Source organism: Brienomyrus brachyistius, unplaced genomic scaffold (assembly GCF_023856365.1).
Source record: "Brienomyrus brachyistius isolate T26 unplaced genomic scaffold, BBRACH_0.4 scaffold1228, whole genome shotgun sequence".
Classification (NCBI taxonomy): Eukaryota; Metazoa; Chordata; class Actinopteri; order Osteoglossiformes; family Mormyridae; genus Brienomyrus; species Brienomyrus brachyistius.
In genome coordinates, this window is record NW_026043502.1 from 1 (window position 1) to 23,181 (window position 23,181).

The 23,181-nt window shown below is 48.1% G+C and overlaps 3 protein-coding genes across 5 annotated transcripts; 1 reads left to right on the forward strand and 2 right to left on the reverse strand.

Moving 5' to 3' along the window:
* Positions 1 to 8,298: 8,298 nt before the first annotated feature.
* LOC125730395 (uncharacterized) lies at positions 8,299 to 9,467 on the reverse strand. 3 transcript variants are annotated; one of them, XM_049005782.1, is made up of 2 exons: positions 9,348 to 9,467; positions 8,299 to 9,290 (listed from the first exon to the last, which is right to left on the reverse strand). In XM_049005782.1, the coding sequence occupies exons 1-2, from the start codon at positions 9,379 to 9,381 to the stop codon at positions 8,299 to 8,301; spliced, it is 1,026 nt and encodes a 341-aa protein (XP_048861739.1). In that variant the 5' UTR covers positions 9,382 to 9,467. The 3 variants fall into 3 exon arrangements, with proteins under 3 accessions (XP_048861739.1, XP_048861741.1, XP_048861740.1); XM_049005784.1 differs by having other exon boundaries at positions 8,299 to 8,891; positions 9,063 to 9,381; XM_049005783.1 differs by having other exon boundaries at positions 8,299 to 8,948; positions 9,063 to 9,381.
* A 1,661-nt stretch (positions 9,468 to 11,128) lies between these two features.
* On the reverse strand, positions 11,129 to 12,536 carry LOC125730397 (egl nine homolog 1-like). The gene is made up of 2 exons (XM_049005786.1): positions 11,905 to 12,536; positions 11,129 to 11,768 (listed from the first exon to the last, which is right to left on the reverse strand). Exons 1-2 carry the CDS (start codon positions 12,009 to 12,011, stop codon positions 11,132 to 11,134), a joined length of 744 nt encoding a protein of 247 aa, XP_048861743.1. The 5' UTR covers positions 12,012 to 12,536; the 3' UTR covers positions 11,129 to 11,131.
* Positions 12,537 to 12,821: 285 nt separating this feature from the next.
* On the forward strand, positions 12,822 to 19,905 carry LOC125730396 (translin-associated protein X-like). The gene is made up of 6 exons (XM_049005785.1): positions 12,822 to 13,095; positions 13,556 to 13,660; positions 14,275 to 14,389; positions 14,751 to 14,881; positions 17,983 to 18,104; positions 19,170 to 19,905. Exons 1-6 carry the CDS (start codon positions 13,083 to 13,085, stop codon positions 19,542 to 19,544), a joined length of 861 nt encoding a protein of 286 aa, XP_048861742.1. The 5' UTR covers positions 12,822 to 13,082; the 3' UTR covers positions 19,545 to 19,905.
* Positions 19,906 to 23,181: the final 3,276 nt, after the last annotated feature.

Here is a 23,181-nt window from a genome sequence, read left to right on the forward strand (position 1 = left end):
GCCCCTGGCACAGGGCTGGCTAAACTGTCAGACGATGCCCTCCACCCACCCCCACCTCCGCCAATAATGCACTCTGCCAACTGGCACCGCCCCCATCTCCAACCCCCCCCCCAACTTCCGATTCTAAAGAACCTGTTCCTTGTGTGGCACACTCGGTAGAATCCCAGCTTCCGATATCTACACCGCAGTCTGTGATATTTTACTGCCCTACTGATACTTTAAATCGCCAAATTTCCAACCAGGACTGATTAGTATGATGTTAAGAACCAGTTAGGGAGAGGGGTCAGAGGTCAGCTATCACGACTGGAGTGTAATAGTAGGGCAGACTGGGGAATAATATACTGCCAAAGCTTTGCTGAACTTCAAGAATGGTCATCGATGTAAGTTTAAGGTCAAGGAAATTAAGGAAATTATAAGGAGATACATTATTGATTCATGCACACAAACGCTCACACAAAAGCAGCTTATATTCCTGTCCTTGTGGGGGACTCTCCATTCGTGTCTAGGGTATAACAGTCATCCTACCTAAGATAACCCTAACCCCTACCCAGCCCGAACCTTAAACATAAATAAGCCACATAAAATACAAGATTTTTTGGCATTTTTCCTTTTTTTTCACGTCATTCACAGATTTTCATGAAATTGAGGGGTTTGTCGTGGGGACCTGAAAAACGTCCCCAAGAGCTTAAAATGTAACAGGTTTTACCGCATTGTGGACATACTTGGTGCCCACAACATGGTAAATACAAACTCTGGTCTCTCTCTCTCTCCCACACACACACAAAATCCCTCACTAATACATCTTAAGAGCATCAGCTGGCAGAGTGCCATGTCATGCCACCGTGTGAGTCTTGCACCCCTGAAGAGTGTGGATGTCTCTAGAAACTGTCAAGTCCCCAAGGGGGCGCCAGAGAGCAAGGAAGGGGGCATCTGACCTAGACGTCCTAAAGAAGCTGACATGGTCCAATAAGGGAAAGAATCAAATGATTAACCCCACTTAGCACTGTCTTTAAAAAAAATCTGGGAGATGATCAGTTTAACTGTTAATTAACTTCAAATATTAAACTTGCAAACCTAACTTAACAAAAGGTTTTTATTGCATTCAAGGCCCAACTTGTTAAAACTGACATCCCCTAACCCCTATTGTTTTATCCTACCATAGCAATCAGTGCATTTTATGCTGGCGTCTGATCCGGGGTGGTCCATTCTGATTGGGGGGGGCTCAGCCTGGATTGACGTGAAAGAATGCGGGGCTGGTGTCTGGCCCCCACGCAGCTCCAGGTATTCGCTGACGGACAGGCTGGGGCGGCTCGGCAGGCCCTGAGATATGCAGATTGGGGCCCTGATTGTGTGGGCGGAGCCTAACTCCAGCATGGGCGGGGGCCTGTGGAAAAAGCCTTTATTTTAATGTATCCTTATTGGCGCCCGCTGAGGGACTCCTGCAAATAAGCTTGCTTAGTCAAGACAGCGTCCCACAGCACTGAATGACTCAGCCTTTAGAATAAGATTGGGGGGGGGCGGGGGTTGTTTCTGGTCAGATCAATCACTCAGCGATAAAACATAAATAAAAATTCTCCTTCTGGAAAACTGATGAATTCAGAAGTCGACCACAACAGCAGAGATTTGCTTGTATATCAGATACATTCAGAATTACCCCGAAAACTGCGCTCATAGCCAACACCCCAGATTTCTTTTAAATAACACAGGAACTAAAAGAAAGCATTTAAAGCCCGTCGCATTTCTTGGAACAATGTCAGACTGTAGAGATAATTAATCTCGGAATACAGCCGCAGAAAAACCCAAACAAAAGGCTACGCCAGGAAGTCAATGTGCTCAGCCCAGCCAACTGTATTTACAGTACAACTCTAGCGTGCCACTATGCTTCCCTAAACTCTCCAGTACTTATCAAAGAATTAGGAGGGAAACACCCAGAAAACAACTTCTTAAAGGGGCCGCCGACACACACATTCACTGTACGTCCGTTAGCTTCTGTTGCGTCTGGGTCACACAGCACCTAGCGAGCAAGCGCACGTCCTTATTTATTTAACTTGGAATGCAGATGCTTACGTCAATCCGAATCTGCCGGCGCTGGCTTTGTTGTACGTGGCAGTGCTGGAATCGGAAATATCTTCGCCCAGGGGAGCAGCAAGCAGGATCTGGGTCTCCGGCTCTTCCAAGAGGATGGGGGGTTCGGGGGGGACGCAGCCCCCTCTGCCCTGCGCACATCTCCACGCGACCGGCTGACCCAACGTAAACACCCCCCCCCACCCCCCCCCGCTGGCAGTCTGCCAGGCCGGCAGAGTTTTAATGATCCTGCTACGTGCAGCACGTGAGGGAGACCCAGAGCTCTGGGGGGGGAGACCGGGGGGGGGGGGGGGGGCGGCGTGGGAGAGGGATGAGTAAACATATTAGTCACTGTCAGGGACGAGCGCTGGAAGGGTGGCAGGCAGGGACCATGCAGGGCCACAGACGAACGTGCACACAGATTGTGACCCCCCCCCCCCCCCATCTGCTCCCCGACAGCTGAAAGCTGGAATCACGACTTCTGCAGCCATTAATGGTTCCCCCCGGCTTCTTTTTGCGAAGCAAGCTATCACAGCGAGCCATGGGGGTGGGGGGGGACTGTATAGGGTGGGGGAGGGGTGAAGCACTGTGTGCACACATGCAAGCGCGCGCATGCACACACACACACACACACACACACACACACACACACCTTCTCCATGGGAGGGGTCTCATCTACGTAAGCATGCCTTATCAGTTTCTGCCCACCACGAATGCACTGTTTACCCCCCCTGGTCCCATGCTCTCTCATCCTGGGACCTAGACTAGCCACTGGGGGGGGGGAGGGGGGGGGCATGGCGTGCGGACAGTGAGCGATGCTGCGGCCAATCAAAACCGGCCATGTGAACAACACCCCCGAAGCAGTGGCAGCCTACCGTCGCAGGCGAATTTCGGGACCTTATTGTGCTGAGCCTATGTGGGGGGGAGGGGGGTCCTTTGTCCAGAGGGACCACGCCCAGGAAGAGCTGGACATGATATATAATTTTAGTGCACACTGATAAATGAAGTGCACACACACACACACACACACGCATAAATGCACAGGGTGCACGCACGTACGTACGTACACACACACACACACACACACACCACACGCCGATGGACATATATACAATGAGAGATGAAAGCAGAGGGAGGTGCACGCCTTGCGTTAAACTTTAAGAATGCCATGTGTGGGCACCAGCATGCAGCGACGTTACCATCCCATGGCGCCCCGAGTCCCACGCCTTGGTTTCACATGAAGGACGCCCCTCCCCCCCACATGATGAACCCCCACCGTGACTCCACAAACCATTCCCCAGCTATTTCTGGGAAGATCGAACAAGAACGAACAAAGAAAAACACAGGCACACAAACAAGCTTTGCAAAGTGCAGCCATTTCACGCTCCTGTCTAATAAAATGACCCATCAATTATTTTGATAAACTGAAACCTTGCATGCGGATTTCGTCTCGTGTTCGACACTTTGGCCAAACTGCTGTTCTCTCCCCAAACGCCATTTTCCATCGTCTCCCCCCCCCCCCAAGAACCACCACATTCACCAAACTGTCACAGAGATGCAACGATGCTGAATGAAAAACAGGCACAAAGTGACCGCTGAGGCCGCCCCACGAGGAGCCAGCTGGTCACCTGACCCCCGCCGCTATAGCCGGTGGTGCACTCGTACAGCGGCAGCTGCCATACCACGCTGCTCCCTTCACCACGTACCTCACGTCGCCCCCCCCAGGGCTACGCGAAGCCAAGCCTCTTCCTCCCACCCAGTAATCTCTGCTTCCGTTTTTCTCTGTGGCCCTCGTTCGGCTTTGTTGACATTCCACGGATTCCCCCCGCCCCAGGATACGCTGGTATCCCTGGCCGGGGGGCCTGCGAGGGTCATTTAACAAGAAGCCCGCCTCCCCAGTACCCTCCTCATCTAACAGCCCGTTCCACTTATCATCATCGCCTCAAATCCCGACATCCTGACGTGACAAAGTCGTTTCGGTCAGAAACTCGATCAGCCGTGTCAGCAAAGTCGCTGAAGAGGAGCAGCTTAAATTCCTCAAACATCACTTCGAGGGACAGCACCACCCCCCCACAGGAAGCACAGGACCTATGAACAGGAAGTGATGCGTTTAGAATTTGAAGCTGCGGTTCACCAATGTGGAAATTTTAACCAATACCGATAACTATTAATGAACTGAAACTGTGTGAAACGGTCTTGTGAGCAGGATCACAGCCGCAAGCTGGTACTTGGAGTTCCGTTGAAAGTGGTGGACGAGCTGATAAAATCCCTTATCCTCCTCGACGGAAAATGGCCGATCGTCCAATGCAATCGTCTCCGTTGTATCAGCAGTAATGTCCTTAGCGCTGGTGCTGCTCATTTTGAAATGAGCACCAAGTCGCTGAACCTGTAAATGGTGAAAACTATTCACGGCCCTACCCAGTGCGGTGGCATGGCATCAAGTACTAGACTGATTTTCATGGGAGGGGGGGCCACAAGGTTGTTAAAGAACGATCCAGGAGGAGTTTGCAGCCGGCAGCAGCGGCGGCTACGGCTAGCGAGGCCTCGCATTTTTACACCCCATTCTGGACACGTTCTCGCTGCATCACGGCCTGTTTCTAACTGAATTTAATCTGAAACTTCAGCAGGGCTAAAACAAATGAGAGAGACAGGCTGATTGCTCTAAAGGGCATATTTGACGGCATGATCAGCAGCGGCAAGCCCCTTGTGAGCCACTGCTGCCAGACCAGCCTCTGAAAGATTTATTTTTCTTTACGAACCTCTTCCGCATTAATAGCTCCAACGCTTGCCTGTGGTCCAGCTCGCTGAACCTCTCAGGAATTGCTCTCTCAGCTGACAACCCCCCCCCGTATGACTTATTAACTTGTTAACTTGACGGGTGTGGGGCCCGGCCTGTGAAAAGCGGGTCCATTCCCCCCTTCCCGCCAAAAACTCCGGCAGCCTGACACCCCCAACCCGGATGAAGGGGCGCTGGAGCGTGAGAAGGCAGCTGTTTGGGAAGGGAGAGGTACTATGAGCTGAATGGAAATGGGGGAGAAGGGTGGGGGGGGGCGGGATGCAGGCACTCTGCACAAGGGGACAAATCACCCCCTCCCCAACCCATAAGAGCAGGGGGGCCTTTCTCCTCAGTGAAATCCATCCGGAAAGCTTCAATGGTGGAATTCCTCTCGTCCGGTTTCCCTAGGAAACGGTACATAAGAATCCACCTGCCTTTGCTCTCTCTCTCGCTCTCTCTCGCTCTCTCTCTCTCGGCAAAGGGAAAGCAGTCAGGGAGCTTTTAAGTTTTGGGGGCGGGTATGGGGAGGAGGAGGGCCCCCCCCCCCCGGGCGAGCACCATTCCCGACGCCATTCTCCAACTGCTGCTGTGCACGTGCTCCGCGTCGACCTGCGTGAGACACGCCCCGGGAGCGCTAACGGTCATGTGATGCGGCGCGTGGCCGTGTGTCGGATGGAATGTGTGTGCGCATGTGTGTGTGTGAGGGGGGGGGGACTAAACCAGATCCGCCACAGAAAAGTCAGCCAACACCTTTATGTTATTTCTCCATTTTAATGTCAGATAATCATATTTTTAGACCCTGTCTTCCACAACCTCAACCCCCTGTGGGTGGGGTGGTCTGGGGGGGGGGCAGAGGGGTGACTAGGCTGTCACAGAAGCAGCCCCAGAGCAGTTTTCGCTCATCATGGGTCAGCTTAATGAGTAAAAGTTGCGTCACTCTTCAAAGCCCTCGGAGCCTTTCTCTGCTCAAAGATTCATCTCTATTCGGATATAATTGTGAGATCCCACTGAGTTCTGGCGCATGGGCGATTTGATTCTATATAAAAATGGCGCGATGATACAGTGCAAACAGCAAGGATTCACTGAAGAGCCCGGCCACCCACTCCCCTCATGGCCAAGCCCCCCGCCCCCCCCCGCAGGAGCCATGGGTGGCAGATAGACCCTGGGGTGAAGACTCACATTCCATGGAGGGGGGAGGCTGAAACCTGATGTCAGTTGCTCCCTTGGACTTGTCCCAACTCCTGGGGCAAACAGGGCAGGTCGCGCCCCCACACAAACGACCAAAGACACATATACAGCGGATGGGCCTCGGCCAATGTGGACCGCGGACCTAAGAGACACACATAGTCACGCCTGCCTTAAATGTTTATCCCCCGACCGCATTGAATAAAGCGCCGACAATGGAAATCGGTGTGTGTGTGTGTGGGGGGGGGAGAGGTATGCAGGGAAACAATGCGTCTGGGAAGGGGAGGGGGGTCACATCCCTTTTAAAAAAAAAAGCGATAGACCTGTGCACTATGCCGTACATCCTCGAATCAAAAGAGACCCCCCCCCCCCCCCCCCAAACAAAACTCAATATGAACAAGCAAGTAAGGATGAGAAGGTCCTGAACTCCACAGTTCTTGTGAAGAGGTGCAAGTTACTGTAGTCAGAAAAAGGGGAGATGGTGAACAGCACATGAACTGTCTCCACCCTGACTGAAAGGTAGCAATGGCGGAGAAGCGGCGGGGGCCATTTCTGCTCCGTCAGGGGCAGGATGAAGATGGAGGAGGGAGCTTTAGATGGAAAGTGATCAGAAGCTTCATCTAGCGGCCCAGCCTGGGCTGACAGACCTGTCGCCCCTGCTGCCATAGAGCGGCACCCAAATTCAACCGGCCACCCAACACTCCCAGTAAGACCAGGGATCAGGGGAAAGGCTGTCATGCTTGGAATGGAAGTGGTAAAAGGGGGAAAAAACCGCGGTCCTCAGCTTCTCCACTTCGCTTCGTGACCTAACAACTTGCCCACTTCACTCATTCCAATTGTTCTCTGCAACATTAAGAATGAAAAAACCTCCAAAAAGCAGCCCCCCCCCCCCCCCCATAAGCAACACGCACCCAAACAAACGCATATCAGTCTGATGGCCTTAATAGCTACATTTGGACAATCGAGCATTCAGGAAGAATTGGAGCAGACACAGAGAGAATGGAGTGGTATCTGTTTATCCGTGCATTAGGCTGGAGGCTGGCGGGTTTAAAGGCTGGGGGGTGATAACACACCGCTGGCTGCTGCCCAGGAAGGCACTGTTTAGACAAACCTCCCACTTTTTCCTCTTTTTATACAGTTGAGCCAAAACAATGGAAACAGACACACAGTCCGCGATCTCCTCTCCAGCCAATCGACCTTGCAGCCCTGGCTGGACCAATGAAATGTTCTGTTATAATATGGGATATACATGTGGTTGGTTGGTACCAGTAGCCAATTGCAGGGGTCTGCTAGACAGAGGTGCAGGATGACCTTTAAAAAAAAATAAAGCAGAGTGTAATAGTTTTGGCTTTGACTACGCAAACGCAGGACTGTGCAGAGCGTCATGGAGAACAGAAGCTACTGGAAAGCCATGCAGGAATTAACACCTACGACCAGCTGGCTTTCAAAGTAAATATCATCCCCCCAGCTCCCCCACCCCCCGACAGCAAGGTGCAAGCCTCATGCAGATGAATGTCTAAGGGGGGCCTGTGGGGGCCAGCCACAAAGTGAGTCGGGTACTTAAGCGGGGGCTTTGATGTTCGACGCCGCTGACATTTCAGAAGGAGGAGAATCTCCACCGTCACCTCAAACCGCAGCTAGACTACAAGGCAGGACAAATGACGCTCGAAAGATAAATGAAGAACTAAATTCATGCAGCCTAAACCCAATGGCGACCGGAGGCACACGTGTCACGTGCGTAACGGGCAGAACGCTATGAGCGTTTTTAAGAGTATCACTCATTACAGAGTCATTCACAGAAATCTGGGGGGGGGGCGTTACTGCCGCAGGCACGGCAGCGGGAAAACAATGAGCGGTCCATCTTCTAAACCTCGCTGAAGATATGGACAAGGAAGTCTAAGATGGTGGCAATTCTTCCCCTCATCACAGTCATTCTTCCCAGGAACAATATGGGGGTGGTTTTTGCTTCCCCGGAAACTCCGAAGCCCCCTCTGCCTCTTAAACTGCCCTCGTCTGCCAAACCACCCCCTCCCCCAAGGATTACCCCGGACCCTGGCCAGGGACATAGACGACCACGGAAAAGCAAAAGACGCCGGTCAGGACTTAGCATGCATTAACTGGGGGGGGGGGGGGGGGATTTAAACCCAAGGCTTCAGCCTGCAGTTAATTTTAGGGATTAATGATTATCATGTGAGGTGAGAGACACAGGCCACAACCCAGAGCGTCTGGCGAGTTTCGCTTATTTAGCCTCATCGCTGGACGGCAGCCGGTTATCAGACTGAGTGAGCAGACAGACAGGAGAGTAGGAAACCCCTCTTTGAACCGCCCATCAGCCGCTGGTCACACTGCAGAGGTACTACAGCATCACAGGGCTTTGAACCGCCCATCAGCCGCTGGTCACACTGCAGAGGTACTACAGCATCACAGGGCTTTGAACCGCCCATCAGCCGCTGGTCACACTGCAGAGGTACTACAGCATCACAGGGCTTTGAACCGCCCATCAGCCGCTGGTCACACTGCAGAGGTACTACAGCATCACAGGGCTTTGAACCGCCCATCAGCCACTGGTCACACTGCAGAGGTACTACAGCATCACAGGGCTTTGAACCGCCCATCAGCCGCTGGTCACACTGCAGAGGGACTACAGCATCACAGGGCTTTGAACCGCCCATCAGCCACTGGTCACACTGCAGAGGTACTACAGCATCACAGGGCTTTGAACCGCCCATCAGCCACTGGTCACACTGCAGAGGTACTACAGCATCACAGGGCTTTGAACCGCCCATCAGCCGCTGGTCACACTGCAGAGGTACTACAGCATCACAGGGCTTTGAACCGCCCATCAGCCACTGGTCACACTGCAGAGGTACTACAGCATCACAGGGCTTTGAACCGCCCATCAGCCACTGGTCACACTGCAGAGGTACTACAGCATCACAGGGCTTTGAACCGCCCATCAGCCGCTGGTCACACTGCAGAGGTACTACAGCATCACAGGGCTTTGAACCGCCCATCAGCCGCTGGTCACACTGCAGAGGTACTACAGCATCACAGGGCTTTGAACCGCCCATCAGCCACTGGTCACACTGCAGAGGTACTACTCCATCACAGGGCTTTGAACCGCCCATCAGCCACTGGTCACACTGCAGAGGTACTACAGCATCACAGGGCTTTGAACCGCCCATCAGCCGCTGGTCACACTGCAGAGGTACTACAGCATCACAGGGCTTTGAACCATCCACAAACCACTGGTCACACTGCAGAGGTACTACAGCATCACAGGACTTTGAACCGCCCATCAGCCACTGGTCACACTGCAGAGGTACTACAGCATCACAGGACTTTGAACCGCCCATCAGCCACTGGTCACACTGCAGGTACTACACCATCACAGGGCTTTAGGCCACAAGACACTATAGGAGACCAGTGCGCCTCACCAGTAACCAGAGAGAAAGGTCACCCTGTTAACCCTGTGACATGTTTGAAAGGACAGAAACTGGTGGGTTTTCTTGTTCTGCGTCTGGGTGTAAATGCTCCCCCCACCTTGCTGCTCTTTGGTCATCTATGATGGATGAATGGACGTCTGGATAAAGAGACGGGGCGAGAAAGAGCGACCTGCCTGAGAGTCGCTGCTGGCGCTGAGCACCAGCCGTGTGGGCCGGGTTCTTCCATTAGTGCAAGTCATGGTGCACCCCCTTATCGGGCTATCAGCGCTGGGCCCTATCTGTGAAGGACGTGGCACAGCCGTCCCAATTTCCAGTATGTAACCCCCCCCCCCCCCAGTATGTGCCCACCCCTGCAGTAGCGGAACACGCGGAGGCCATGCAGTCAATAAACACTGCAATCTAATGTCAACCGACAAATCGCTCGGGGTCGGAACTAACCCCAGGTGGACAAGTAAGCACCCTAAGCCTAAATTTCAGAAGAAAAAAAACCGGAGGTAGGGGCTCTGAAAATTAATGCGTCTCCCTTTTCATGACACCACGATGACACGGTGACAGACTGGGCAGGTAACTATAGCGCCAAGCACAGGGGTGACAGGTGAACCATACTCAAGTCACACGGTAGCACTGCGGATCCTGCGGCTAGAGCTGCAGGGAAACAGCCGCAAATGCAAAGTGAAAAGGGCACAATAATAATAAAATGTGTCAAAGTGTTAGCGTTATTTCCAGCGATACAGACAAACTTCACAAAGCTACACACCAAAAACCAGCTTTCACGAATATTTAATTGCAGGAACCGTCGACCTGTCCATATACAGACAGACGTGTCGGTGGTAAAAGCTACGCTTTTTAAATACCACGTCCGCAGTACAAAATGCATTTTGATCGAAACGTCCGTCTGAATGGTTGGCCCCTGTTTACTTACGCCATTGTTTTGTATAGAAGCACGTGTATAGTAGTTAATTCAGCAGGCAAAAAATAATTTTAAAGAAGAAAAGGGGATCATTTTTTCCATTACAGAATTTATGCTCCCTCATAAACTGCGCACAAAAGGCGCGAATAAAACGCAAACAACGTTCAGTTGTTGTTCATGAGCAAATATAGGGCAGTGCTCAAATTAATTAAGGTGATACTTTTAATTCCACATTGCAGTGAATGCTGCACGTTATACAGATAAAATGTATACTCCCTCAAAAATGCCGTCTGGTATTGTGGGATAAATGCATCAGAATTTGTGTAGAAACATAAAAGCAAACAGATTTCCGATTCCCCCCAGCATTGACGTTTTGTAAATAAATACTGCTTAAATAATACATTTTCAGACATAATAAACAATCTGTGGTGACATGCAAACATTACGGGAGAATACAGCGCTCACGCGGCTTCCTGTCAGTTGCAGTGGGAATAAAACACATCCAGATTCAAAGAAATATTTCATATTCCTGAAACTTAACGCTTTTTAAAATCCAGAAACTGATCCACGGCGAGGAATTTCACGCTTCCTGAGCAGTGAGAAAAAGCAACTCAGACTTTATATACACGGTCACTGGCCAGCTTTTATCTTACAGGCGCCGATATAGCTAAAGACTTTATGCGTTTTAGGCACGCGCTTTAACGCAACTAGATGCCGGAAACGATTCAAGTCACAGTCACAAAACAAAGTTTACCTGCTGGTTGTGCAACTTACTTTTGTCCTACCGTTTATTTTGTAGTTTCCCAGTTTGCCATTACAGTGCCTGACCAAATCGTCCATGCGACTCATCAGGAAACTTATGCGCTCGCAGCCGGGCTCCTTTCCTTCGATCCACGTAATTTTGTCTCCGCGAATGTCTTTGGAAGAGTCACTCCTCTGGCTGACCAGCTGCCCGTCGGTGAATCTGCCAGTCTCGTGAAGGGCCACCACGTCCTGCAAAATGGACATCCCGATCTCTTCTCCTAAAAAGTTGTCCACCACGCACATGCCGTGCTTGTTCATGCATGGGATTATATATTCCGTAGCCACTTTCCTCGGATGGGATTTCATCCGCCCGTTAGCTTTAGCAGCATTGTTGTTATTGGTCCTGTCAGACCCCGCACATGTGATACACTCGCCGGTTTTCTCGCCGCCTTGAGCGCTGGGGGCAGCCGGGCTGTCAAGCCGCGTTGAGGGCTTCTGTGGCATCTGCGGTACCGCTTTCTCATCCGTGCTCTCCTGCCGCGATCTGGGCATCGGCGAAGCCCGAATTATTTCGGCCTCCTTACAGCTGAACCGGTGCTTTTTCCAGTCTTCCACCTGATGCTCCTTGCTGCAGTAGAAGGAGCTGCGACAGCGACCGCATTTCATCAGGTTCTCCATCTTCCCGCATAGCTCGCAGTACTGGCGGTCCGGGTCACGCTCCTGCTCCGCCGCTCCCTGCATGGCTGCGGAGTTGGGCGCTGCCCCCCTTTTAAACTCACCGATCTCCGCGCGTCTCGCTCTGGAAACGGATCCGTCGCCTGCCCCGGCGCCACAGGCAAATGGGGAGAAAGCCGCTCTCCTCCGCTTCAGAGGCGCGAAGTCGCATCACACATGACTGCTGGTCCCACTGACGGCTCAGGGTGATATGAGAAGCTAGAGAGCAAACGCACGCGCTCCACGCGCCTCCCGGACTCCGGACTGCCGCTGAACTGCAGAGCGTCGCGTGGCGCCTCTGGCTTCATTCTGCAAATCGGCGGTACAGACCCACCCCCGACGTCAGCCCCCGACGGGAAGCACCCTCCTCGCTCCAAGCAGCGGCTCATGCACAGGCAGCATGAGCAGCCCTAGTCTTTATTTCCGCCAACAGAACTAAAAGAAATATATTAATGCTCAGGGTCACTTTAAGAATGCCGGTTCTAAAACAAAACAAAAAAAAGTTTTGATATACACCCTAAACATAAGAACTGAGTCTATGTTAAAAACGTTCCAACATTGCCCCCTGGTTGTCGAGAACGTTTTATTTTAGTAATCACTTGTTTTTGCTCAAGTGTGTGACGGGGGTTGATAACGACACATTCATAACTATTCAACAAGCTATTTTATCTGGATTTACGGATGTTTATCCGGTTTATTCGTATTAATTAAAATAAATATTTAATGGATAATTATACATATATCAAATTTACAGCAATAGATGAGAATACAATTAAAATAGGAACAAACAGAAGCAACGATCAGCTGGAGACCTTAATCAGAGTTTTAAAATACGAATACGAACGTGTAACGCTTGAACTCGCAAAATACATTTCCCAGAATGCCCCTTGCTTTTTACGTATTTGTGCAGCGCAAGGCCCAAACTGGAAAGAGAAGCAATGTGTGGGCCTGCTCGAAAAATGTTACAAAGATTTATTGTAGTTCTCAGTTAAAGGCTGTAAAGATTTATTTATTGTCTTTATTTTGCATAATCACTCATAGAAATATATCGTTATAATACAGTTGATGTCTTACCTTTCATTATTGCACAGATTAATTAGGCATTTAAAAAGACGGCATCCACGTGAAACATGGCTGTATGTGGACCGTACTCAACTAAGCAGTAGTCCTTGTTGCAACGACAGAAATCTCGTTAATACCTCGTGAATATATTATATGAAACTGATAGAAGTGTGTTTAAGTCATGAATGCGAAAGGTAACACACAATTAAAATTTTAAATTTTGAAACCAACCCACCATTTTGAGAAGCATGATTACTGAATTTGCGACTGTTGCTATATAATGCATTGAATGCATTTTGGAAACAAAAATATTGTTGAATACCTTAATTGTCAGAAAGACCTCAGATGCATGGACGAAAAGTTTATAATTATAACTCTGTAACAAATAGAAATATTCTAAGATATTGTGCTAGTTAGATATTTGTGAGATTGAGACGCTAGCCGGTGCACAAAACAGTTTGTATTTACATATGTATTTCAATCCTTAATGGCTTTATGACTTTTTAAGTACGTAACTAGAGACCCGATTAAATATTTTTATGAAATGTACAAAGTAATACCAGTTTTTTTTACATGTTTCTTTTTGACTGTTTATATATGCAAGATTTGGGTAGAAATAGTTATACTAAATGCAATAAATCGTTCCACAATCAGATGGAGGCTCTCGCAAACGGAAACAAGAGTCTGCACAGAGCCAGAAAACCGAAGGTCATGAAAGTGATGCCATCTCATCGTCCCGACTGATATCAGCCTTCAAAAGTAAGACTTTCTACTAACTGTAATTGTGTTAACAAACAATCCGGTCAAATATATCTGATAAAAGCAAATGACGATAATAATAAAACAAATTCTAATGGTATTATTTTATGCACTTGTGTTTCAAACACGCATTTTTTATCTGCATACAATTATATTCCTAACATTTACCTTAATTTCTCTGTTGTTATATTGCATTCGGTTTAAAATACAGTTTTGTGAAGTCAGAGTGAAGAGTGAAGTCAGCAAATGCGAACACAGCCAACCACATCATAATGGAAATATGACATGGGGTTTTCGTAATGTTCAGATGTTTTAATAAAGGGATTTCTTTATTTGAACAATTTGAATATCGACAATCATAGAATTTCAATGGTATTGGAACCGATGATCAAATTTCTACTCGACGTCCCTACCATTAACTACTATGCAATATCATAAAATGTTATATTTGAAGTTTAAATAATGTTATAAATCAACAAATTGGTTCTCCTATGTTTTGATTGCATTTTCAAAAATTATGAATCCGGTGTCTAACCCAGACACCACCTAAGCCCTCTGAACACCCATGAAACGATTCTGTTCATCAATGACCAGAATTCTTATTCTCGATGAAGCGTTTCAGCTGGAACTGGACACCAAACATGACAAATATGAGCGTCTGGTCAAACTAAGCCGCGACATCACCATCGAAAGCAAGAGGACGATTTTCCTGCTTCACAGAGTAACCAGGTGTGCATTGATCACTCTGTGCGATGCGTTGGGTTGGTAAGAAAGTCCTGCAGTTGCGTGTTTGCCTCGCTCATGATGACTTGTGTCACTCTGGTGTTGCAAGAAGGTGAAGGGGATTGAACAGCAAGTCCTAAGTGAGGCTTGCATGGGGGAGTTGAGCCACGCTCTGTGGCAATGAAGCAATTTGCCCACCTTTTTGAAATTTGAATTAAAAAATAAAATTGAAGTAGCTTAATGCTGTTTAGCGTATCTAAGGACCAGCACATGCAGAACAATTGAACAATAAAGTGATTTGTCCAGTGCATACATACGTGTCCCTGCCTGCTTTGTGAGGCTTCAGAACATGCTTCCTCTCTCCCAGTGTCCCCTCCACGGAGGACTTGCTTGCCGAGTCGGAAGTGAAGCTGGACGGCGTGAGGCAGAAGATCAGGCAGGTTGCCGAGGAGCTGAGAGGGGAGGATCTGTACCAGTTTCACAAGGCCTTTACTCTGGGTAAGAAGGCGTCGCCCGTGGGGTCTCATCAGTTGGTAATTGTGCAAAAGTGAAATACATTGTGGGTATTTAAAGATACGTGACCCTTAGATTCACCTGAAACGACCCCAGATTGAACTTTACGATCTGAGAGTTAGTTTTTTTTTTCTTCAGGGCAGACGTGTTGGCTGCCAAGTTTCAAAGGTAATGTTAATGCGGGGGGGTTTCTGTCATCGTTGCAGTTATCTGAGAACTTTGGAAGTCATTCTTAGATTGCGGTCGCGCTGAAATTGCCGACGTGTCCCGTTGAACGTGACCGGCAGCAGGTCGCATCAGTAAAGGCTTTTAAATTCTTTCTTACTCGGAATCACCGCCCCCCCACCCCACCCAAAAACACAACGGAACACACAGTGCTTACTAAGAGATGTGTCGCTTTGTAATGTAAACTTATCCATCATATGCGCTGTGTCTGTTGTGTTCCAGTTTCCTGTACACAACTTCTAAAAGCACTAGGTGCTACGTAATTGTAGATGTTTGGCAGGGTTGACGTTGATTGTTGATTGTTAAATCAGAATTGAGGTTAATAGCATTTTGTGGTGCTTGTTGCTTTATCCAAGACTGGGTAACACCAGGGGTCCTCTTTTTTCTTATTAACACCCCCCCCCCAAAATAAATAAATAAATAAATAATAATTACCCCTTTATCACCTGCTAAATTATTGAGAAAATTATTTTTGGAGGTTTACCCTTTAAATTCAATGGCATTGAATTCAGTCTGTAGAAGAGGCATCTTTGGTGTAAAATGAGTTCAATCTGCATACTTAAAGAAAATGAGGTGAAAATATGACTGCATGTGACTGCGGGTATTTGGAAGATAGAATAGCATCTCCATTGGGAGCCTGAGAAAGGCCTTTAAGCTCGGAGATGCTCCAGGGCTGAGCTTGCCCTTCGATCCCTGACTTCAGTCTTGACTGTATTTATGTGTGTGTGCATATCTCAGGTGAGAGAGGCTAAAATAAGCATTCTGATGCACCTGTACTCGTGGCAAATAACAGATAATTAAATTTATTTTTATAATGTGATGCCATATTCCAGGATTTCCCTAAGGGCGTGACACGACATGACAGAGGTGGTTTCTCCTGGATGGATCACAGAGCGGGTTTCTCAACCTTAAACCTCTGTTAGCTTTTCGGGAATAACTTCCAATCAGATTGATTCGAGTCAGTCGTGTGAAATCGACGTGCTTTGCGGGCAGTAGTGTTTCCGCACCCTTTGATGTGGTTTTGCAGCTAAGCGTGGTTTCTCTTGGATGGATCACAGAGCGGGTTTCTCAACCTTAAACCTCTGTTGGCTTTTCGGCAATAACTTCCAATCAGATTGATTCGAGTCAGTCGTGTGATATCGACGTGCTTTGCGGGCAGTAGTGTTTCCGCACCCTTTGATGTGACTGAAACGGGCCAAAATTACATTTTCCCACTGATGCCTGAGATGTAGTTTCTCTTCAGGGGCGGAGTCTTTGTCTGGCAAGTTTTAAAGTAAACATCACTAAGAGGTTTTTTTTTTTTTTTTTTTTTGCTTTTTAGTGGTTATCTGAGAACCGTGGAAGTCATTTTTAGATTACGGTCAACAAGGAATTACCAGCGCGAGCTGATTGACGTGACCGGTGGCAGTTTCCAGCAATTATGGACTTTTCTTTTAAATTTCATCATCGTTATTAGATTGTCCCATAAGTGCACAGCAACACCGGGGACATTGCCCTTGGCTGATTTAAAAAACAAACAAGGCGTCTGGGTTCCGTGTTCACAAGTCACACTTAACAAGCTTGTTTTGGTTTAAAAGCATACTAAGATAAATTTGCACGTAATTCTCACTGATTGGTCTGGGATGTGTCGCATCAATACAAGTGCTGGCCTGGGGTCAGTCTGAGGCCAAGAGTCGGCTCTTCATCTGATCTCCCAGCTTGCTCCGCTTCACAGGACCCGTGGGAACTTCACTGGATTCCGAAAAGCCAAGGAAACGTTAAATGCAGAATGGAGCCAGTTCTCCCCTCCCATACATGACCGGCAGCCATGTTCTATGGAAGATTCTCTGGTTGTCATGGTAGCGCCTAGTGCCTTTTATAGCCTTTTAAGTTTGGGACCCGGCAGCCATTACATACGTGGGAAAGGCTCTGTAAGGTACTTGCAGTTTAATATGTGGGTGAATTTGACCAGTGCAAGGCCCCGGAAGCCTTTGCCACAGTAAATCTGTGCTGTAATGCTGGCTGGCCTGCTGGGGGTGTCCATTTTGGAATCAAAATCGAATACCTGAGTACAGGCTGTTTTGCTCCCTGTTAAATGTTGACCATTCGGAGGCTGTCTGAGCGACGGAAAATGGAGATGGGGGAATGGCGGACAGTGCGAGGTGATGACAGTGCGAGGTGATGACCAAGTTGAAAAACACAATACTTTGTACAGGTCGCAAATAAACAGTTTAAGAATGTTAGTCGCATAAGCTTTAACGGAATAACTGTGCACTCCCAAGTGTTTCCATCGGTTTAAGAGACCATCAACTCCTTTCTCTGCTGTCATATTCAGCAGCTTGTTGACTTAAGGTCCACTGTCGGAGCCCCTTACCGACTCTGATTTGACGCTGTTGTTTGACCTTTGGCTCTCAGTCTGTCTGGCCTGTTAGGAGTTATTTACACACAAAAAGCTACTAGATCTCTCACATTACCCTCTAAAGGAATTTTTCTCAGGGAGTCTCCTGTCATTTCAAGCTTGATAAGATTATCTGCTTTCCTGAAGTCAACAGTGGTCACCGGCTTGAACTTTAGCTCCTAAATCTATCCATTGGAGATTGGATTGGACCAGCGTTTTGTATATGGGATGCAAAATCGATACACTAGAGGGCAGCGAGGGGAACAAACAATTGTCGACCAGATTTAACGCAGCTGGACAAGAACTGTGGCGAAGGACAACGGTGATAAGACTAGCTTTGATGTTAATTGGTACTTAGAAAGGTCTCGATAATCACAGGGATGTTCACAGTGTCCAGCTCGCGCTGGCTTGGTGCTACGGGACCCAGTGCCTTGCCTTGGATCATTCGGATCTGGTCATGTGACGCTCCCCATCCCTCCTACAGGCATCCAGGAGTACGTGGAGGCCGTCTCCTTTCAGCATTTCATCAAACAACGCTCCCTGATCAGCCTGGAGGAGGTCAACTGCCGACTGGTGTTTCTCAACGGTGACAAGTCTGAGGAGAAGGTGGGAAACGTCAGCAGATCAGTGGGATGTACGCTGGACACGGGCTGAGACACACGTATCGCATGGTGCTGTCAATCCAGTGGACCCTTAAAAATATGAACACATTCTCAGAAATGCGTGAAGCAGTATTTTAAATTCCATTACATTTCCCTGATGCTTTTATCCAGAGACTCGCAGTAGAGGGAAGGGTTACAATATATGTATGCTCCTCGGGATTCGAACCCATGACCTTTGCATTGTTAGCATAGAGTGCTATTTAGCCAGCTGTAGCAGTCCTCCTACTCATAAACCATTTGTGCTTCATTATGGACCTTCCTTGAAATAAATTCTCTGCCACAATTCTTATGAGTAAGTGAAATCCTGTTCGGATAAGCAGTTAAAGAAGATAGGATAGTATGGATAGAAGGATGGACGGATGGATGAGTAAATGATAGAAGAGTGTGAATGACAGTCTAGTCCAGGAACCTGGCATAGAACTTCCTAGTATGTCCTGCACCATTGCTGGCTGCGTGGGACCCCGTCCCGGCGCCCCGCTGCTTCTGACGAGGTCCCTCTGAGATTCCATGATCAGCTGGCCCCGCCCACTTCCTGACTATGGGCTACGTTCAGTACTGCACTCACGCAGGGCTTATCGGAGGTTAAATTTTTTTCTCCTTCCATTTTTAGCATGAAGATAAGCGACAGTATTGCACATTAACAGAAAAACGACCGTCTGCAAGCCAAGTTCTGTTTTTAGCTCCATCTCTGTGATCATTTTTATCAGATGCCTCTCCTCGCCTAATTTAATTTTTTTTTTTTGTATCGTACAGCAGAATCGTCACGTTGCGCAGTTGGCAGGCTAGATGCGAGCGCCTCTGTGCATGGAATGTTCTAGAAGTAGTGGCTTAGATGATGAGAATTTTTTCTGTATTAGTTTTTTTTTTGCCTGGTTTTGTCTTGTTTTCGTTTGTTCTTATTTTTTGTTTGGTTTTCGTTTTTTAACCAAAGCGGCCTCACTGGGGGGGGGGTGTCATTTCAGCACAACATGGCGGTGAATAAAAACCGATGACTGTTCTCTTGGTGCAGGGCGTTCCGTCTGAAAAGCAGGGGCCTCAGGCGCTGACCTTCCAGGTCACGCCGACCGACTACCTACTGGGCGTGGCCGATCTGACCGGCGAACTGATGCGCATGTGCATCAGCAGCGTGGGCAACGGCGACATCGACACGCCCTTCCAGGTGGGGCAGTTCCTGCGACAGATCCACGACGGCTTCTCCTACATTGGCAACACGGGGCCCTACGAGGTCTCCAAGAAGCTGCACACACTCAAGCAGAGCCTGGGAAAAGTAGAAGACGCCTGCTATACGCTGCGTGTGCGCGGCTCCGAGATCCCCAAACACATGCTGGCAGACGTCTTCTCCAGCAGGGCGGCGCTCTTGGACCCTGAAGATGGGGTGGCCTGACATCGCCAAGCCGGATTGCTCCGCTGTTTTTATCCTTCTCTGTTTTTCTTTCTTGTATTTTTTTCTCCCCACGTCGGTATAAAATGTTCTCTGTATTTCAAGTAACTGTGGTCGATTGTCGGTTTTGTTCGCATGGTTTACGCTTCATCAGATATTTACACTGTTACCTGGTGAAAGTTGAAAAACACAATACTTTGTACAGCCTGTGTGCAAAGTTGGGGGGTGGGAAGGACTTGCATTCGGCACCCGCATCATATTTCGTTCACGTATGTTCTACGCGGCTCTGGCCCTACGGCGGTAACCGCGTGCACCTTTTGTGTGAAAGGTTCGAACAGAAAGATGAATAAAGGGTTTATTTAAACCACGTGCCTCACCTCCCTTCTGTGTCCAGACTGTCCCTGTCCCCCTTTTATGTCTGCCACTAGAAAATAGTTTAACTAACGGACAATGCATACTGATGACACGAACTGATCAAAATACGCCAGTTAGCCAAAGGGCTAGTTTTCATCTGTAGTCCTTTGTTAAGATGAAGTTCTTGTTTATATAGTACGTGCCTGTACTCTGTACACTCGTGCCCCCAACCCTGCCACTATTGGCACTTCAGGCAGCAGCCTCCTGCCTCCCAGCTAAACCAACACGCTGGAATGAAAACAAAGATGTAAATAGCACTGATGTTGATCACTGACAGCATTGTTGCTTTGGGGTCGGTGCCGTAGGAAGCTCAGTATCTCCCAGACACGACTGCAGGAGATATGAACTTAATCTGCCCGTTGTGTTAAACTTCATTGTTACGAATGAATTCATGAGGTCGAATTAAATCCCTGTTTTCTACGCAGTCGGGTTGCTCTTGATGACGTTTCAGGTCTGCACCAACAGTTGGAGGATTCTCTGAACGTCGGCAGGAGTCGGGGAGCGCGCTCTCCCGCTAGGTCCGTGGGAATTTCACCCAAAGCGCGTGAGCGCTGTGGTGAAACTCGCCGGGGCGAGAGGTGGGTGTTCTGTTGGAAGAGTGATAATGTCAGTTCTGCCTGACAGTCTACATTGTGTGGCGCTGTCAGTTGCTCCATTGTCCTTCACCCCCCGCAGCTGCGGTGGTATTAGTCAGAGGTGACTTCTAAGAACGGCGAGGACGGAGCTCTGTGAAAGCGCCGCCTGTGCGTTTCCTCAGTTAAACTGGAATATAAATGCGTCTGTATGGTGGTCCTGCATCCCAAAGCTTTAACAGCTGCTATCGTCCCTTGGCAAGACTTGGAACCGTTCCCACGAAAGCTTCTGATTATTCCGCAGCTGTGTGCATTATTTATTTTTCAGTAATACGGCATCTAACTTACAGTTTTGAACCACGTCTTTTCTTCCATCTGGAGAAAATATTTTCCGAAGAAAATGATTTAATTGCTGTATTATAGTCTTCAGCAACATTTTGAGACGGGAATGGGCCCAAAACAATCCGAAAACTATAACATCCTGCCATCCTGTGGCGAAATGGCAGATTGCGGACTGCTGAAACGTGGATACAGAAGGACTGCTGTAATTCATTCACACGATATATTATAACGAGGCCACCATATGCCTCATTTTTTTCATTACGTTATGATCGGGCTCCGTAGCCTGCTTTTCGTTAGTCGTGAAAAAGTAATAAAAAAGCAGCCATATGGATTAATTAAATATGTTTAGCTAACACTATGTGATGGGACAGCTTAACCGATATCCTAAAATTAGGAGTGCTTGCTTAGGATGGAAGTTAGGATGTATACAGTCCCAGGACGGAACAGAGAAAATGCAGTTAGAAATAAAATCAACTAAGCGAGATCGATCTGTTGCGACTTAGTTTGAAATGTAACCAATCAGATGTTACGTTTTGTTTAGAGCCCGCCCACCGAGTATGATCGATGACTGACAGCTGATTTTAATGGTTGCTGGTATAATTTAAATTGTAATTTAAACAATCATTTAAATAACCAATTTATAAATAATTTTAATGACATGCTATAATTTAAATACTTATTTAAATGACAGTTTAAATTTTAATTTAAATGACATTTATTTATTAAATATTGTCACAAAAGGCTCTCCATATGCCAAAAGCAGTAGCTAAATGGTGTCTGGTTACCACTGATTAGCTCATTTGAGTTGCAGGACCATCTCAGGACTGTGGAGGCTGATACCTGCATGATGGCTGTAGGAGAATGTCCTTGCAATAAAGCTCACAACTCATAATGCTGTGCACTAGGTTTAATAAAGACAAATGGAGAGGTACACGTTCATCTTTTCAAGCTGCGCTGTGCTATATATCCCACATTTATTTAAAGGTTAGGGGACCCTTTTGCCCCCCCCCCCCCCCCCCGACCTAAGACCCCTCCTAGGTTTCACTCTGTCAGTTTGTGAAATTTCTTCCCTGCTAGATATTCTATGGTCAACTGTAAGTGGTATTATTGCAAAGTGGAAGTGTTTAGGAACAATAGAAGTAACAGAGCAGGGCTGTCGAGTGCTGAGGTGCACAGTGCGTAAAAAGTCGGCAATGCTCTGTTGACTTTGTAACTGGAGAATTCCAGGCTTTGGCATCAACCAAAGCACAAAAACGATGCTGGGAGCTTCACAGAATTGATTTCCATGGCAGAGCAGCTGCATTCAAGCCTCACATCACCAAGCGCCATGCTAAGCATGGGATGGAATGGTGTAAAGCTCACCGCCACTGGAATCTGGAGCAGTAGAAATGTGCTCTGAGGTGTGATGAATCACGCTCCTCTGTCTGGCAGTCTGATGGACGAGTCTGGGTATGGTGGATGCTAGGAGAATGTTACCTGCCTCCTAGTATTGTGCCAGCTGTAAAGTTTGGTGGAGGAGGGATAATGATAGGGGGTTGTTTTTCAGAGGTTTAGCTAGACCCCTTGGTTCCAGTGAAGGGAACTCTTAATGCTTCAAGACAATGCTAGCAAGACAATTTGTAGAATTATATACTTCCAACTTTGTGGGAACAGTTTGGGCCATTTCCTGTTCAAGCGAGACTGCTCCAGTACACAAAGCAAGGTCCATAAGGACATGGTTGGGTGAGTTTGATGTGGAAGAACTTGACTGGCCCACACAGAGCCCTGACCCTCAACCCCATCGAACACCTTCGGGATGAACGAGAACAGAGATTGCAAACCAGGCCTTCATGTCCAACATCAGTGCCTGACCTCACGAATGCTCTTATGAATGAATAAGCAGAAATTCCCCCAGACGCGCTCCATAAACTTGTGGAAAGCCTTTTCAGAAGGGTGGCAGCTGTTTATAGCTGCAAAGGGGGGACCAGCTCCATATTGATGCCTATGGATGCAGAATGGGATGTCATAAAAGTTACTGTAGGTGAGGTGTCAATACTTTTGTCCATATAGTGTATTTTTAGGCAAACGAGGTATTGTGTGGTGTAAAACATAGCTATGCAAATGAGGCAAAGAGGCGCAACATCAACATCCTGTCAGCATGGTTTAATTCACAGCCAGCATATTTCACATCTTATCATTAATCCATCGCAGGTCTGCTTCCTACCACGCCCGCCACAGACAGCTGAACCGGTTGAAGGTGAGCTATTGCACTTTGATTGCAGGTGTGGTCTCCATATAATGACCCAGCAGAAGGTGCTCGAAGTGGTACGGCG